The sequence below is a fragment of the Lobosporangium transversale genome, assembly GCF_002105155.1.
Source record: "Lobosporangium transversale strain NRRL 3116 chromosome Unknown BCR41scaffold_22, whole genome shotgun sequence".
Taxonomy (NCBI): Eukaryota; Fungi; Mortierellomycota; class Mortierellomycetes; order Mortierellales; family Mortierellaceae; genus Lobosporangium; species Lobosporangium transversale.
The window spans coordinates 202,960-216,627 of record NW_019029000.1 but is presented as its reverse complement, the minus strand read 5'-3'; the positions used below and the strand labels follow the sequence as shown (position 1 = coordinate 216,627).

At 39.4% G+C, this 13,668-nt stretch overlaps 6 protein-coding genes across 6 annotated transcripts; 4 read left to right on the top strand and 2 right to left on the bottom strand.

The window, feature by feature from the left end:
• Positions 1–27: 27 nt before the first annotated feature.
• On the bottom strand, positions 28–439 carry BCR41DRAFT_89397 (hypothetical protein). Its single transcript, XM_022031069.1, has one exon. The coding sequence runs from the start codon at positions 353–355 to the stop codon at positions 68–70; it is 288 nt and encodes a 95-aa protein (XP_021880607.1). The 5' UTR covers positions 356–439; the 3' UTR covers positions 28–67.
• Positions 440–3,259: 2,820 nt separating this feature from the next.
• On the top strand, positions 3,260–4,852 carry BCR41DRAFT_355036 (hypothetical protein). Its single transcript, XM_022024439.1, has one exon. It carries the CDS (start codon positions 3,374–3,376, stop codon positions 4,829–4,831), a length of 1,458 nt encoding a protein of 485 aa, XP_021880606.1. The 5' UTR covers positions 3,260–3,373; the 3' UTR covers positions 4,832–4,852.
• Positions 4,853–5,422: 570 nt separating this feature from the next.
• BCR41DRAFT_288215 (cytochrome b5-like heme/steroid binding domain-containing protein) lies at positions 5,423–5,962 on the bottom strand (the record flags this gene model as incomplete). Its single annotated transcript, XM_022020304.1, has 3 exons — positions 5,423–5,482; positions 5,577–5,645; positions 5,807–5,962. Coding segments are annotated over 3 exons (285 nt in total), but the record flags the coding sequence as incomplete, so codon positions are not given.
• Positions 5,963–7,131: 1,169 nt separating this feature from the next.
• On the top strand, positions 7,132–8,982 carry BCR41DRAFT_323585 (mitochondrial carrier domain-containing protein; the record flags this gene model as incomplete). The annotated part of the gene is made up of 4 exons (XM_022021521.1): positions 7,132–7,300; positions 7,522–7,542; positions 7,891–8,627; positions 8,757–8,982. Exons 1-4 carry the CDS (start codon positions 7,220–7,222, stop codon positions 8,980–8,982), a joined length of 1,065 nt encoding a protein of 354 aa, XP_021880604.1. The 5' UTR covers positions 7,132–7,219.
• Positions 8,983–9,666: 684 nt separating this feature from the next.
• On the top strand, positions 9,667–10,967 carry BCR41DRAFT_371343 (acyl CoA binding protein-domain-containing protein; the record flags this gene model as incomplete). Its single annotated transcript, XM_022026596.1, has 6 exons — positions 9,667–9,669; positions 10,184–10,307; positions 10,471–10,478; positions 10,588–10,703; positions 10,771–10,785; positions 10,904–10,967. 6 exons carry the CDS (start codon positions 9,667–9,669, stop codon positions 10,965–10,967), a joined length of 330 nt encoding a protein of 109 aa, XP_021880603.1.
• A 982-nt stretch (positions 10,968–11,949) lies between these two features.
• Positions 11,950–13,328, top strand: BCR41DRAFT_337430 (UAA transporter). Its single transcript, XM_022022073.1, has 2 exons — positions 11,950–12,031; positions 12,169–13,328. Exons 1-2 carry the CDS (start codon positions 12,003–12,005, stop codon positions 13,283–13,285), a joined length of 1,146 nt encoding a protein of 381 aa, XP_021880602.1. The 5' UTR covers positions 11,950–12,002; the 3' UTR covers positions 13,286–13,328.
• The last annotated feature ends 340 nt before the right edge of the window (positions 13,329–13,668 follow it).

The following is a 13,668-nucleotide window of genomic DNA, read 5'->3' as shown; positions in this document are numbered from 1 at the left end:
TCGTTCATTGACTGCCTTTCTAATCTCGACAGTGGACAACACGTTCCTTTTGACCCAAGTTGGTGAATCATTTCATGCGCACCTCTTGTTCAAGACCGTGACCGTGTCCACAACCTGCACGGACTATACGATGATGTGGTGCACTGTCGTAGTGTTTTTTCGACCCTGACACCGCCTGCATGGCACCGAGCTCAAAGGAGAAGTATCTGAAGGAAGGAATGCGCGAGCAGCTACTCGCCTGGCTGGTGCAGGCTGTCGCATGGTACAAAGACGAAGATTTCAGCAATCGGCCCGCGGCAAGCACGCCAAGAGAAGCAAACCATGGCAATACAATGGGGCGTTGTTGCCAGAACATCACTTCCTTGCATAATCTCCAACAGAAAGTCTTTGTTTTTGGCCCATGTTCAGCGCTGCAGTATTAAAGTAAAAGCCCACGACAGCAAGTGTAAATATCTGTTAATGCAAAAAAAGCTTGCAAAAGCAGCTCTACTGGCTCGTGAAAATACAAGACAGCTCGGTGTAATTCACCCGCTGATAGCCTTTAGGTTTGGAGAATAAGAGTCGAAGATTATGAGGCAGTTATGAGCAAGCAGGGGAGTGAGAGTGGCGACCGGAGGAACAGAAACAACAAGAAAGGTGATGGTGGCGTTCGGTGTCAGCAAACTAGAAGCTGATAAAAAGTGATGCGACAGGCACCTACTGCCTGCTTGATGACTAGAAAACCAGCCCTTAACGAAGGAGAACCTATTTGACAACCCCAGATTTGGCAGCGATCCACAACCTTTGTTCCAAATGCTGCAAGCTTTTGGGTTTCGGATCATTTTCGTGTTGATGAGGGTTGTCAAAACAGGGCTATTGCTCTTTCATTCTGTACACATTATTAAGTCTCCTTTGAGGTAGAAAATAACGGACATGTTTGCACAGGAACTTTGCAACTAAATATAATACCAATATCTTTGGGCAAAAACAAGAACCGACACGCTTCTTCGGCCCACGGTTTAAAGAGCTAGAGGAACAACAAGTCTCTCCATCCACCTAAACATAGAGAAAGGCGTCATTGCCATCATCGTCCAGTATCGAGTGGGCTCCAGTATCAGTGAAGGATTGCTCTCCCTTCAAAGCCGAGACTCAATCCAAACATTTGCTAGCAAACCATCGGCATCCTAAGCGAATGACCGTGCCAAACTGATCGGAAAAGATCTGCCCCGGGACCCTATTCGTCAGACTGTTCCGTTGTCGATACTTCGTCGGACTGAGGGCTCAAACAATGAGGCATCACTATTTTGGAGTTATAGTCAACAGTAGAGAGGCCTCATTCCCTCCATTCATATTCGCCGCCGAGACCCAAATCAAACTAATGCCGCCTGACACGACTTCTGGGCCAGTGTTTTGCTTTGGAAGCTCAACCAATAAAAGGGGGAACCTTTCATCCGTACCGTTTACTCCACTGGATGAATTTTAAGCACTCCTACAATGGTACCCTAGAATAATCCTTCGAGGCTCGTGGTCACGAGAGACGAGACGATATAGATACTCTCATCCTTTATCTTTACATAATAAAATGCTGTAATACTACTACTGTGGCCTCGATTTATTGAGATGTTGTTCTACGGACCACGTCGAAGTAGAGAAAGCACACCAGTATGCGAGGGCACTCGTGAAGATAGTTTGGATCCCGTAGTCCACACAGGCATCGACATTATTACTATTCATTTAGCCATGACGATAATTAAAATAATATTAGTTCATCACGTATTATAAGCATATTGAAGATCCCACAGACAGTTCGCCATGCTCTACGATTGCTAAAATGATAAGCAAAATAGCAACCAACTTTCTCCCGTCAACAGAGACGAGACTCGCTTGCCTCCTTGACAACCACACTTGATGTGGCTCGGATCTAACGCAGCTATCGCGAAAGGAAAAAAGAGAAAAGCCTCTCTTCAAACGCAATGACTTGACAGGTTAATGTACCCTGCCACAATTAGAGTTAGATTGAGAGAGGTCTGTGCATATGGGCAAGAGCTTGCGAACCATAAAGCGAATTGATACTTGAAGAATTATAGCTGGCGTGGTTGCTCCAAGCCCTTTCTGCCACAAAGTGGAAGCATTATTTTGATTGAGTCGGAGTGACGCTGCAAAGACTGGCGATTGACATGCAAATGAAGATGAATGCAAAGGATCTAAATCTCAAGCACGATCCTGGACTCACATCTGAACGAGCAAGGATGTGTCACACACGAGATCTTTTGCGCCAGAAAAAAAAAGACGCAGCTCTTCTTTATACTAGTGACAATGCAAACGGTGAGAACGTGGGGCCAAATATGAATTTACATTTGTTACAAACACTCTTCGGCCCGAAAAGAGGTTGATGAGGACTTTTTCTACTTTTGAGATGGATAATCTTAAGGTATACATCAGGGACTCTTTCTTTTCCTTTTATCGTGATGCGTTGTTTGAAATTATAACGGGGGGCGCAATGGCAGGACAGACATGGCCACAGGGAAACCATTGGAAATGAATGAGGTCAATATTTTATCTCCATACTCGTCATGTATTCAATTAGTTTTATGCAGAGAGGCGTTGTGCATGCACCATTCACCCGCTCAGTTCAACCTTCTTTTTCAAATTGGTCGTCATTGTTTATTGCAACAAATGTAAAGTTTAGTTTGCTAGAACCCGTTAGAACACACTTTTCTTTTCATCAATTGAAGGGATCAATAACAACGAAGTATAGAAACCTCTGAAGAAGGATATTTTTTCTTTTCAAAAAAAAAAAAAAAAAAAAAAACGCGTATAAACTGCCACGCTTCTCCCTTGTTTGTAAACATTCCATTCTTGCTCCTTGCTCTCTTCCTTCATGGGTTTGTTCGTATCATTCATTCATTCATTGTCTGCTGACCTTTGCCCACGAGCACTTTTATTCTACCCCTTTTTTCCTTTCATCATTCAATTCAGTAACAGCTGCTCTCACCTCCCCTATCTCTCAAGATGTAGATCAGGCCTTTAGCACTTTCTTTGGAATTACCTCACGACGTTTTTTATTTCATTTTTTTTTGCCCCCCGAACCAAATCGCGCCTGTCTCTTGGCCCTCCCCCTTTTTTTCTTGACCACATCTCTTTAAAATTCTCTGCCACAATGCGCCTTTGCAGAAGAATATGACATAAATAAGATATAACCATCTCAACTGCTACTCATTTCTTTTCTTTTCTTTCTTTTTTTTTTTTTTTTTTTTTTTTTTTTTTCCTTTGATCTAACCGTCTTTTATCTTTTTGATCCTTGCTTGCTTTTTTTCCCTTCTTATTTTATATTTTGCATAAAAGCACATACACAGCAATACATCCATATCTACTCAGATTCATATAAATACCCATGTCGACTGCACAAGTCGTTGCTCCGTCACCAATGGTAGACTCGGCTACGAACTCACGGGGTGGATTGTCATCCATAAGAACCATTTTTACGTCTACTTCTTTGAAGAGACATAGTATTGCTCAGATCTCATCGCCGAACTTCCGTGTTGCAGTCCCGGTTAGCAACAGTGGCACAGCAAGGAATGATATCAGCACTTCTAGAGCACCATCATCATCGCTTTCTTCTTCTTCTTCATCCTTGCTCCTATCCTCGTCAAGCGTTGTTTCTCTCTTCCCTACTGCCAGCTCAAGGCGGCGGTCATCCATGAGTAAGGCAGCAGAGAGGGATTGGAAGGAGCAGGCTAAACAAATCTTTCCGTTGAGCACTGTTAACGAAACAGGCATGTTTTTGCCACCAACGCCTCTCGAGAAAAGCCTTAATGATGATTTGAAGGATACGAATGAGGATTATTTTGATACGATCATCAATACTCCACCCGAAAAAGTGAAGGCTTTGTTGTCCACAGAGTCCACGATCAGTCCCGGTATGTTTTCGCTACCATCTTCCTCTAGCAGGAAAAACAACAGAGCCAAGCGCCATACTATGCCTTCATTGTTTTCAACACCGTCTCTGTCGCCACCATCGCCATTGCAGCAGCAGCAATCGTCATCTATCTCGGATTTTGCCTCAGCAGCGTCAACACAGCAAACCAGTAGAACTAGAAGTGAAAGTCAGCCATATCAGGTCCAAAGGACTAGCAATATCAATAACAGCCATTACAGCAATAACAATAGCAACAGCAACAGCAACAATTATAGTAGCACCAAAGCTGAGAGTAATGCGTCAAGAAATGGCCCTACCACAATTGTGTCAGATAATGGCAGCAATATTAATAACAGCAACATTACTGCGCCTTCTTCCTTCGCCAACGTGTTGGTCACACCACCATCTAGTCCCCCTGCGCTGCATTCAACTAAAGAGACTTATTTCACCCCTTCGCCTTCAGATACTATCCAATCCCAGCCTCAACCTCAATCACAAGTAAAACCAGATCATCCACGCTCGTCCTCTATACCATCACCTTCATCGCCAATGTCACCATCCTTAACAGAAGAAGACCCAGCCTCAGTCATTACCAAGCCGGTGTCCTCCATTGAGCATGCCAATAGTATAAGAAGTCGAAGCAGGGCTCAAATCAAGTTCCTGACAGGAGCCAAGGATCCTGAAGAAGATTTATCGGAATTGCTTGTTGACCCATTTGAGGCTCTTCTATCATTATCATCTTCATCACCATCAACAACTACTGCAGACGATGCAGAGATGTCTTCTCCTATCTCCAATGTATCTTCGCCAGCAGCGTCGCCACGTCGTCAATCACTAGCATTGCAGAAAGAGAAGGAGCAGATCTGGAAATTGAATGCTCAAAAACTACGCAGTCAAAATAATTTCGAGGACGGATTTCTTTTTGGACATTAATTTTCTTCTTCTCAATGTAATCATTTGTATTTTTTTTTTTTTTTTTTTTTTTTTTTCTTCTTCGATCGTTGAGTTGCTTTTTTACTTTGTTTTTAGCTTTGTACATAATCATATATAAATTTAATAACGCCAAGGTCTGTGCTAGTTTATCACGAAGGAAAATAAAAAAAAAAAAAAAAAAAAAAAAAAAAAAATTCTCAGATTAGGGAGCAAAGATACCGATACAAAGAAATATTCAACCAAACATTTTTTTTTTATCATGAAATCATGAAGAGACACAGTTATGCCTAATGAATCACCTTAAGAATGGTAAAGGGGTGTTGTTGAAAGCCGTAGCATCGTCACAAGACGCCTATCCCTCATCCAGAAATCTTTCTGCAGATGTGTTTGTACAACTTGAGAATTTTTTTTTTTTTTTTTTATGCGTATGGCATGTGATGTCTAATCGCGTCTTTTCTGCGGGACAAAAGAACAAAGGAAGGGCTTTGGCATCTTTTAGATAGTTCAAATTGGACAAAATAGTCAGAAAAGTTTTTTTTCTCTTCTTTATTTACTGATTATGTTGTAGAGTGATGGAATGGTTTACGCTGTCTTGCCAACAATAGGGTAACGCTTCTCGAAGAAAGCAACCCAGTCATTCAAAACCTTGAGCTATGGAGACAATGCAAAAGAAAAAGAGGAGGAAAAAAAGTTGGCGTATTGATCAACACATCATATTGATAATGGTTTTTTTTTTTTTTTTTACCTCCTTCTCATCCAATTCACTGTAGTCTGCAGTGCAGTCTGCAGGATCGACGGAGCTTTTCCCAAGGGCCTATGAATGAAAAATAAAGTAAAATAAATAAAAAGGACAATTCTCGTCATGATGTTGCATGAGGACGAAAGGATTCAATTCAAAAACTCATGCGATCTTTGAGTTGGCTGAGAAGAGGAAGGAGATGGGTCTTTTTTTTTTTTTTTTGTTTTCTTTTGTACCTTGGATGCATCTTTTCCAGCAAAGACGTGGTATTTTCCTCCAGGGGCATACATTTCCTTCTTGGAAGAGACATCGAAGACAGTTCCCTTGACAGCGACGTAAATGGGGGCATCAGCTTTGGTGCCGTCGTACTGGGAAAGTTCTTGAGCAGTGAAAGTGAGAGACATCCTAGATAAATGTGATTTGATGAAATAAATGTGTATGAAGTGTTGAGTGTTGAGTTTGGAAGGGAAAGAAAGAAAGTTTGAAGCGCGAGAGTTGGTGTTCACTGTAGAAAAAGGAAGGACCGGACCGAGATGAGACGTGATCTAAGCCTGAAGAGAAAGGGCGTGATTTACAGCACGTGCTGGAAGAAAGCAGGCACAGGCTATTTGCCCATACAGCGCAAACCCATATCATCAACATTGAATTTGTGATCAGGAAATATGCCCAGTTTGAAAGAGGAAATGGAGGAACGCCAGAAGAGGAGCGAGCCAAAGAGGAGGTGGGAGAAGAAGAGGAAGAAAAGGAAGGAGAAGAGGAGGATGGATCCGGAGATGCGATGGGAAGTATTGAGGCAACAAATGAAAATATTGTCCAAGCTGAGGATTTTGAGTTTGAAAACAATTGGTATGATGAAGACCATTATGATGAAAATCATAATGAAGAGCAAGCAGAAGACTGTGAGGGATCTGAACACGATGAGGGGATACGAGTGTGTGATATGGAGGGTTGGTTGCTGCTTGTGGTATTCATATTCTGGAGTGATCGTTAATTTCATTAGTCAACTCCTGTTTCTGTGCGATTTTAGAGTTTGGGCACTACGAACATTAGAACAATAGCCGTGGAAACATATACATTTATCATTATATAATATGTATATAGATATATACATGTATATGTGTTTGTATATAAATATGAATTTATATATACATATAAATGCTATGACAATGCCCACAGCAACATCCGTGCTTTGATGAACCATGCCAGTGCCCGCTCTTTTGTGTTTTTTGAATCTCAGAACCTCAGGATGGTGTTGGATAAATCATTTTGATTGGTTGTGTGGTGTGTGGACAATGAAAGAGTCACGTTTGGTGTCTGGCCAAAACACACAGTTCCACCGTGCCAAAAAAAAAAAAAAAAAAAAAAAAAAAAGGGATCGTCCGACTTTTATTCCTAATCTTCCGTTCGTTTACTTTCTATTCTTTTTTTTTTTTTTTTTTTTTTTTTTTTTTTTGGTCTGTCGGTTTATCTCTCTTTAATTCTCTCATCCGTTCTCTTTTTCCCTTCCTCCCCACTCCACCTTTCTTTCTTTCTTTCTTTCTTTCTATTTTTTTTTTTTTTTTTTTTTTTTTGTAGAGTTATTACACCATTCATTTTTATCTTATTTCCTCTGCCAACTTTATTTTATTTTAAATTTCATATAACACAACATGTCGAACGATTCTATGCGAGCTGTCAAGGATTGTGCTAGCGGTACGATCGGAGGTTTCCTTCAAGTCTTTGTAGGACAGGTGAGGAAAATAAGAAGAATCTGGTTATTGGGTCTGAAAGAACAAATGGAGACCAGGTTGAAAACTCCATGCCAGACTTTGAGCTTCCATTGTGGTGCATCGCATTGCTGATTGGATTTCTATATATGTCTAGTACCTTTTTTTCTTTACTAATTTTTTTTTTTTTTTTTTTTTTTTTGTTGTTGTTGTTGTTGTTGTTGTCAATTTGAAATCTTCTATAGCCTTTCGATACCGTTAAAGTGGTAAGGAATCAATGGTGGACAGATACATACCAGTTCAGGACAATGAAGCCCTTTCCCCAACAAAAATAAGATAAAAAATAAAGGGATTGCTCAGCAGTGGAAGCCAATACGATTTACACAGACAAGGGTCATTCAATGAGCCATCGATGACTCTTCATACTCTTTTAAAAGACTGAAAAAAGATTGTATACGTAGATACGGAGTTATTTTTATTTTTATTTTTATGTGGTTAATGGTTGTCATTACTATATCACTATGGCAATTGGGCTATCCTTTCTCCATATACCTCCGTTTTCTCTTCAAGCTAACCCTTTTCTTACTCATCTCTTCGTCTCTTCTTTATCAAAGCGCCTGCAAACAATGCCGGCTCCTATGCCTGGCCAGGCACCACTCTATTCGGGGACTTTGGACTGTGTGAAGAAGACGTTATCAAAGGAAGGGATCAGGGGCTTTTACAAGGGAACAACGACACCTTTGGTCGGAGTAGGTGCCTGTGTTTCGATCCAGTTTGTGACTCTGGAGGCGATGAAGCGTTATTACCATGATTTGAATGGACCTCACGCCAATGGGTTCCTCAGCAATTCACAGCTCTATTTAGCAGGAGCTGCTAGTGGTATCACCAATTCTGTGGTCTCTGGTCCTGTGGAACATATCCGTACCCGTCTTCAGGTCCAGACTGGATCTGCTGGTGCTTCTGTCAAGGCTATTACAGGCGCTACATCTGAGAAGGCTGCTGCTGCTGCTGCTGCTGCTGCTATCTCTGCCGGAAACTCGTCCGCAGCTAATCAAGTTATCAAGACTGCAGCAGCAGAATCAGCAGCGGTTGTTCCGAACGCAACTAAGAATGCACTTTATTTCACAGGACCTGTGGATGCTGTACAAAAGATCTATGCTCAGTATGGTCTCCGTGGGCTTTATAAGGGTCAGGCTGTGACGATGGTGAGGGAGTTCCAGGGTTATGGTGCTTACTTTGCAGCATATGAATATTTGGTTCAGCGTGCCATGCGTCTTGAGAACAAGGCACGTAATGAGTTGAGCACTATTAAAGTGGTTGCATACGGTGCTTGTGCTGGATATGCCATGTGGTAAGCCTTTTTTTTTTTTTTTTTCTTTATTTCTTTCTTTCTTTGTTTCTTTGTTTCTTTCTTTCTTTCTTTCTGTGTTTTATTTCGTGGCTCTTAAAGACTAATGGATGATACTATTCTCACTACTAGGACGACTGTGTACCCTATTGATGTGATCAAGTCCAAGTTACAGACGGATGGATTCACCTCAACCACTCGTCAATACTCTTCAGCATTTGATTGCGCCCGTCAGACGATGGCAAAGGAAGGCATTGCAGGCTTCTTTAAGGGGTTCGCGCCTTGCATTCTTCGCGCTGCTCCAGCCAATGCTGTCACCTTCCTTGGATTTGAAATGGCTATGCGTGTCTTGCGGTAAAAAAAAAAAAAAAAAAAAAAAAAAAAAAAATTGTTCGGTTAGTTAGATTTTTGCAAGCATATTTAGCATAGACATTTAAAAAAAGAAAAGTGGCCAAGAGAGATCAATGGTTCGTCATGGTTCACAATAATTAATATAATGATATTTTTCCAAAAAAAAAAAAAAAAAAAAAAAAAAAAAATTGGAGTGAAATTATATAATTAATGCTTGTGAGAGGAAGGAGTATGAGCGTGAGAGGGGTTTTTTTTTTTTTTTTAAACCTAATGGTGGTGGGTGATCGGGATGACGCGCGTGAATAGATAGTTAGATAGTTGGCGGTTAATAATAGGATTAGAAAAGAAAAGAAAAAAAAAAAAAGGATTGCCAAGATTGCCATGTGCCAATAGGGTTAATAAAAAGGAACCAGCCTTTGGTCTCAACATCTTGCATATATATATTATACAAATCTATGTATGAGGTATGAGGTCACAAAAAATAAATTAAAATTCATAATTCTTTTTTCACGTTCACGCGCGCTTGCTTGAGCTTGTTAAAATCACGTGTGAAACAGAATTGTCCCCCCGGGAGGTTCCCGTTCCCCTATTTAAAAAAAACTCTCACAAGCTTCTTTTTTTTTTTTTTTTTTTTTTACATTCCATTTCTCATCACTTTCCTCTTCAACACTTCTCCCATTTCCTAACAAACATGGTAAGTTGTACTTTTTATTTGATGTTGTAATCATACACAGCATAGTACACAGCATAGTACACAGCATAATACACAGGAGAGGGGAAAAAAAAAAAAAAAAAAAAAAGACAATGTTCTCTATCACGATCAAACAACATTTCAATCATGAGCTTGATTAATATGACGCGACAAACATTTATAATACTTAAACATAAACATGCCTAGTTATTTATGATAAATAATGATAACAGTAACAACAACAACAACAACAAAACAAAAAAAAAAAAAAAAAAAAAAAAAAAAAAAGAGGGCACGCAGGAGAGGAATATGAATCTAGTTAATGTCGTTAAGAATGCATGCGTGTATGCATGTACGCATATGTTTCAAGGAAACGGAAAAAAAAAAAAAAAAGAAAACCCAACCCTTTGTTTGGATGAGAATTAACTACGACAGCAGTTTTAACCAAAAAAAAAAAAAAAAAAAAAAAAAAAAAGTAAGCTAAAAAAAGGTTTACATCTCATGAAATACGGTATAGCCTTCTGCCGAGTTCGAAGCTGCCGCTGCCAGAGTCAAGACTCTCACCACGAGCCCTGACAACGATACTCTCCTCAAGCTCTATGGTCTTTACAAGCAGGCCACCGAGGGTGACAACACCACTAGTAATTGAAATTCCATTCTATTTGTTTTAGTTTTTTATATTTTTATATTTTTTTATTAGCAAAGTGTTATGAACCTCATTCGCTTGTCTGTGTTTTAAGCGATGATAGCTAACGCATTTTTTTTTTTTACTTTTTTCCTTTCCCTTTTCCTTAAAAATCATAGCTCGCCCTGTAAGGAAGTCGCTTCTTGTGACTAAGCAAAGTAGTACATGATGGTTGAAAAGACGATGGAGGTACTAATTTTTAACTTTTATTTTAAATAACGATAATGTGACTTTAGGGTATGTTTGACATTAAGGGCAAGGCCAAGTGGGATGCCTGGGACCAGAAGAAGGGTGTCTCCAAGGAGGCAGCTGAGAAGGAGTACATTGAGTTGGTCAACACCCTTGTTCCCCAGTAAAATATCCATTTAAGGCGAATCCTCTGATTTTTTTTTTTTATATTTTTATTTTATGATCTCAAGGAACAAGAATAAAAAGTAAAAAAAAAAAAAAAGAATAAGATGGAATTTTTAACTTTTATGGGCATGAGAAAAGAATGTTGATGGAAGATGGGTAGGGAGAAAGCTTTTTTTTTTTTTTTTTTTTTTTTTTTAGGTCCACGTATGACGAAAGGGGGTCATTGGATCGAAATTTGTTGAGCCTTGCACCAAATTTGTAGACCCTGGATTGGAATCGATCTCGAGTTGTGAACGTCATGAATATTTTTTACCCATCAACCCATCAACCCATCAAATATTAATAATAACAATAATAATAATAATAATAATAATAATAATAATAATAATAATAATAATAATAATAATAATAATAATAATAATAATAATAATAGGGTATCATAAAGGACACATCATGATTCTTTTTTCTCTAGTTTCGTATAATGTTTTCCTCTGAATTGATCGCCACAGAGATTTTAAAAATGATGACATGGGTTTAGTAAAATCGATATCTGTATCATCACATGCTGATCCTGTCAAACCCACTTGGGACTTGGGCATTTGGATTGGAGAGCAGTACAGTACACAAGCAGTGGCTGGGCGAAGTAACAAAGTAATACTGTAATAATAACTCTCAAAGGTCTGGGAAAGGAGAAGTACAATGGTATATATAATAGAGAGGGAGCTTCATTCCGGTGTCAAAGAGAGTACTGTAATTCAGAGTCAGGTCCAGCCATGTTTTGTTTGATGACGGCCATAATAGTCTAGAAAGATGTTTGTGCTTCATATATATTTATATCTATATCTGTCAATCAATCAATCAAAAAAAAAAAAAAAAAAAAAAAAAAAAAGAATCCCCCTGTCCTATCTCTCTTCTCCACATTTCTTTTTTAATTTTGTCTGATTTTGTTTGATTTTGTTTGATTTTGTTTGATTTTGTTTACACCAGCCAGCCATGAGCTGCCACCTCATGGAGTAATTCCAGTGACTGCCTTGTCTTGGTGCTCTTTCATTGGTTGCCACTAAGCAGCTAAATTAAGGAACACATTATTATCTGTCTTCTTTTTTTTTCCTCTCTCCTAGATCTGCATCATTGCTTCGCATTCACATCTCTTCATCCTCTTCTTTTTCCATCTAAATTCTTTTGCCCTTTTTTTTTTATTCTATTCTATTTTTTTTTTTTTTTTTTTTTTTTTTTTTACTTTAGTTTTTTTATATACATATATATATATTTTATTTAATTAACTAATTGTACAGACATGTTGCGGTTAGCAGGCTGTGTAGTAGGGTAACTAAAATGAGGAAAAAAAAAAAAAAAAAAAAACATTTCAACATTTCACCATTTCAGCATTTCAGCATTCCAAGATGCATAACTTGACACACTTTTTTTTTTTTTTTTTTTTTTTTTTCTTTTGTGTTCTCCAGCATCTATTCATGTTTTTTAACATGGGGCTATTATCAAGAAAAGGTGTCGACAACACCCTATGGTCAAGATGCTCTTAAATTCAAATTCTTCATCTTCTTGGGCTTGATCCAATCTCTCTTTGCCTCCTTGATCGCTCTGATCTATCTCAAGCTCCAGGGGAATTCCCTTCCCAGACCTTCTCGCCCCCTCGTCCTCAAATATATGCAGGTGGCCTTGATCGGTGTCACCGCCGCCCCGTTCTCTTATGCGGCCCTCAAACATATTGATTATCCGACCATGATCCTCACCAAATCCTGTAAACTCATCCCGGTCATGTTGATGAACATTCTTCTTTATCGTCGCAAGTTCCCCCTTTACAAATACATCTGTGTGGCCCTCATCACCATCGGCGTCTCCGGATTCATGTTGTTCGCTCCGGTGGATGATCATCATGCAAAGAAGAAGGGCGCCGTCAACAGTTCTCTATATGGTCTCTTCTTGGTCGCCATCAACCTGACCCTTGACGGTGTCACCAATTCGACTCAGGATCAAATCTTTCATCAGTTCAAGGTCACGGGACAACAGATGATGTGTTTCATGAACCTGTTCATGTCCACCTTCATGAGCCTTTGGCTCCTCAACCCCTGGAATCCCGAGTTGATCAACGCCCTGAACTTTTGTCAGACCCATCCGGCGATCATCAAGGATATCATCATGTTCTCTCTCTGTGGTGCGCTCGGCCAATGCTTCATCTTTTATACCCTTGAACATTATGGCTCCCTCTCCCTCGTCACCGTCACCGTCACTCGGAAGCTGTTTACGATCCTGTTGTCTGTTGTGGCCTATGGTCATGAAATGAAGCCTCTCCAATGGGTGATGGTCGCCGTTGTCTTTTCTGGCATCGGTCTCGAGGCGTATGTGAAACGTGCAGAGAAATTGGAAAAGATGGCTGCTGCTGCTGCTGCTGCTGCTTCTGCTATTGACAAGGACATGATGAAGAAGAAGAAGGATTTAGAGTTGGATGGCTTTTCAAACTCTTTGGTGAAGAAGAGTGTTCAAGTCAATGACAACGGCCACACCATCACTACTACCACCACAACTACAAGACAACGCACAACGATCATTGCATCCAACTAGAATGAATAGACAAGTTCAATAAAGATTCATTGCTACAACTAACACTGAACAACAAGCTTTTTTTTTTTTTTTTTTTTTTTCTTTTTTTTTCTTTTTTGGATATTATTTTATTTTTTTTTATTGAAGAAAAAGTGATAAGGAAACAATAATTGTACAAAGGATACGCCACAACGCATATAAAAATGCCATGTTACACTCCTAAGGAACGCATAGCTCATGAAGAAGAAGAAGAAGAAGAAAATAAGGAAAAAAAAAAAAATGCTGGTGATGAAGAGAGAGGGGAAGAAAAATGTAGCTCATAAAAAAATAGTGTTGCAGTCATAAGAAAGGAAAGAAAGAAAGAAAGAAAGAAAAAAAGAAAAAAAGAAAGAAAAAAAAAAAAA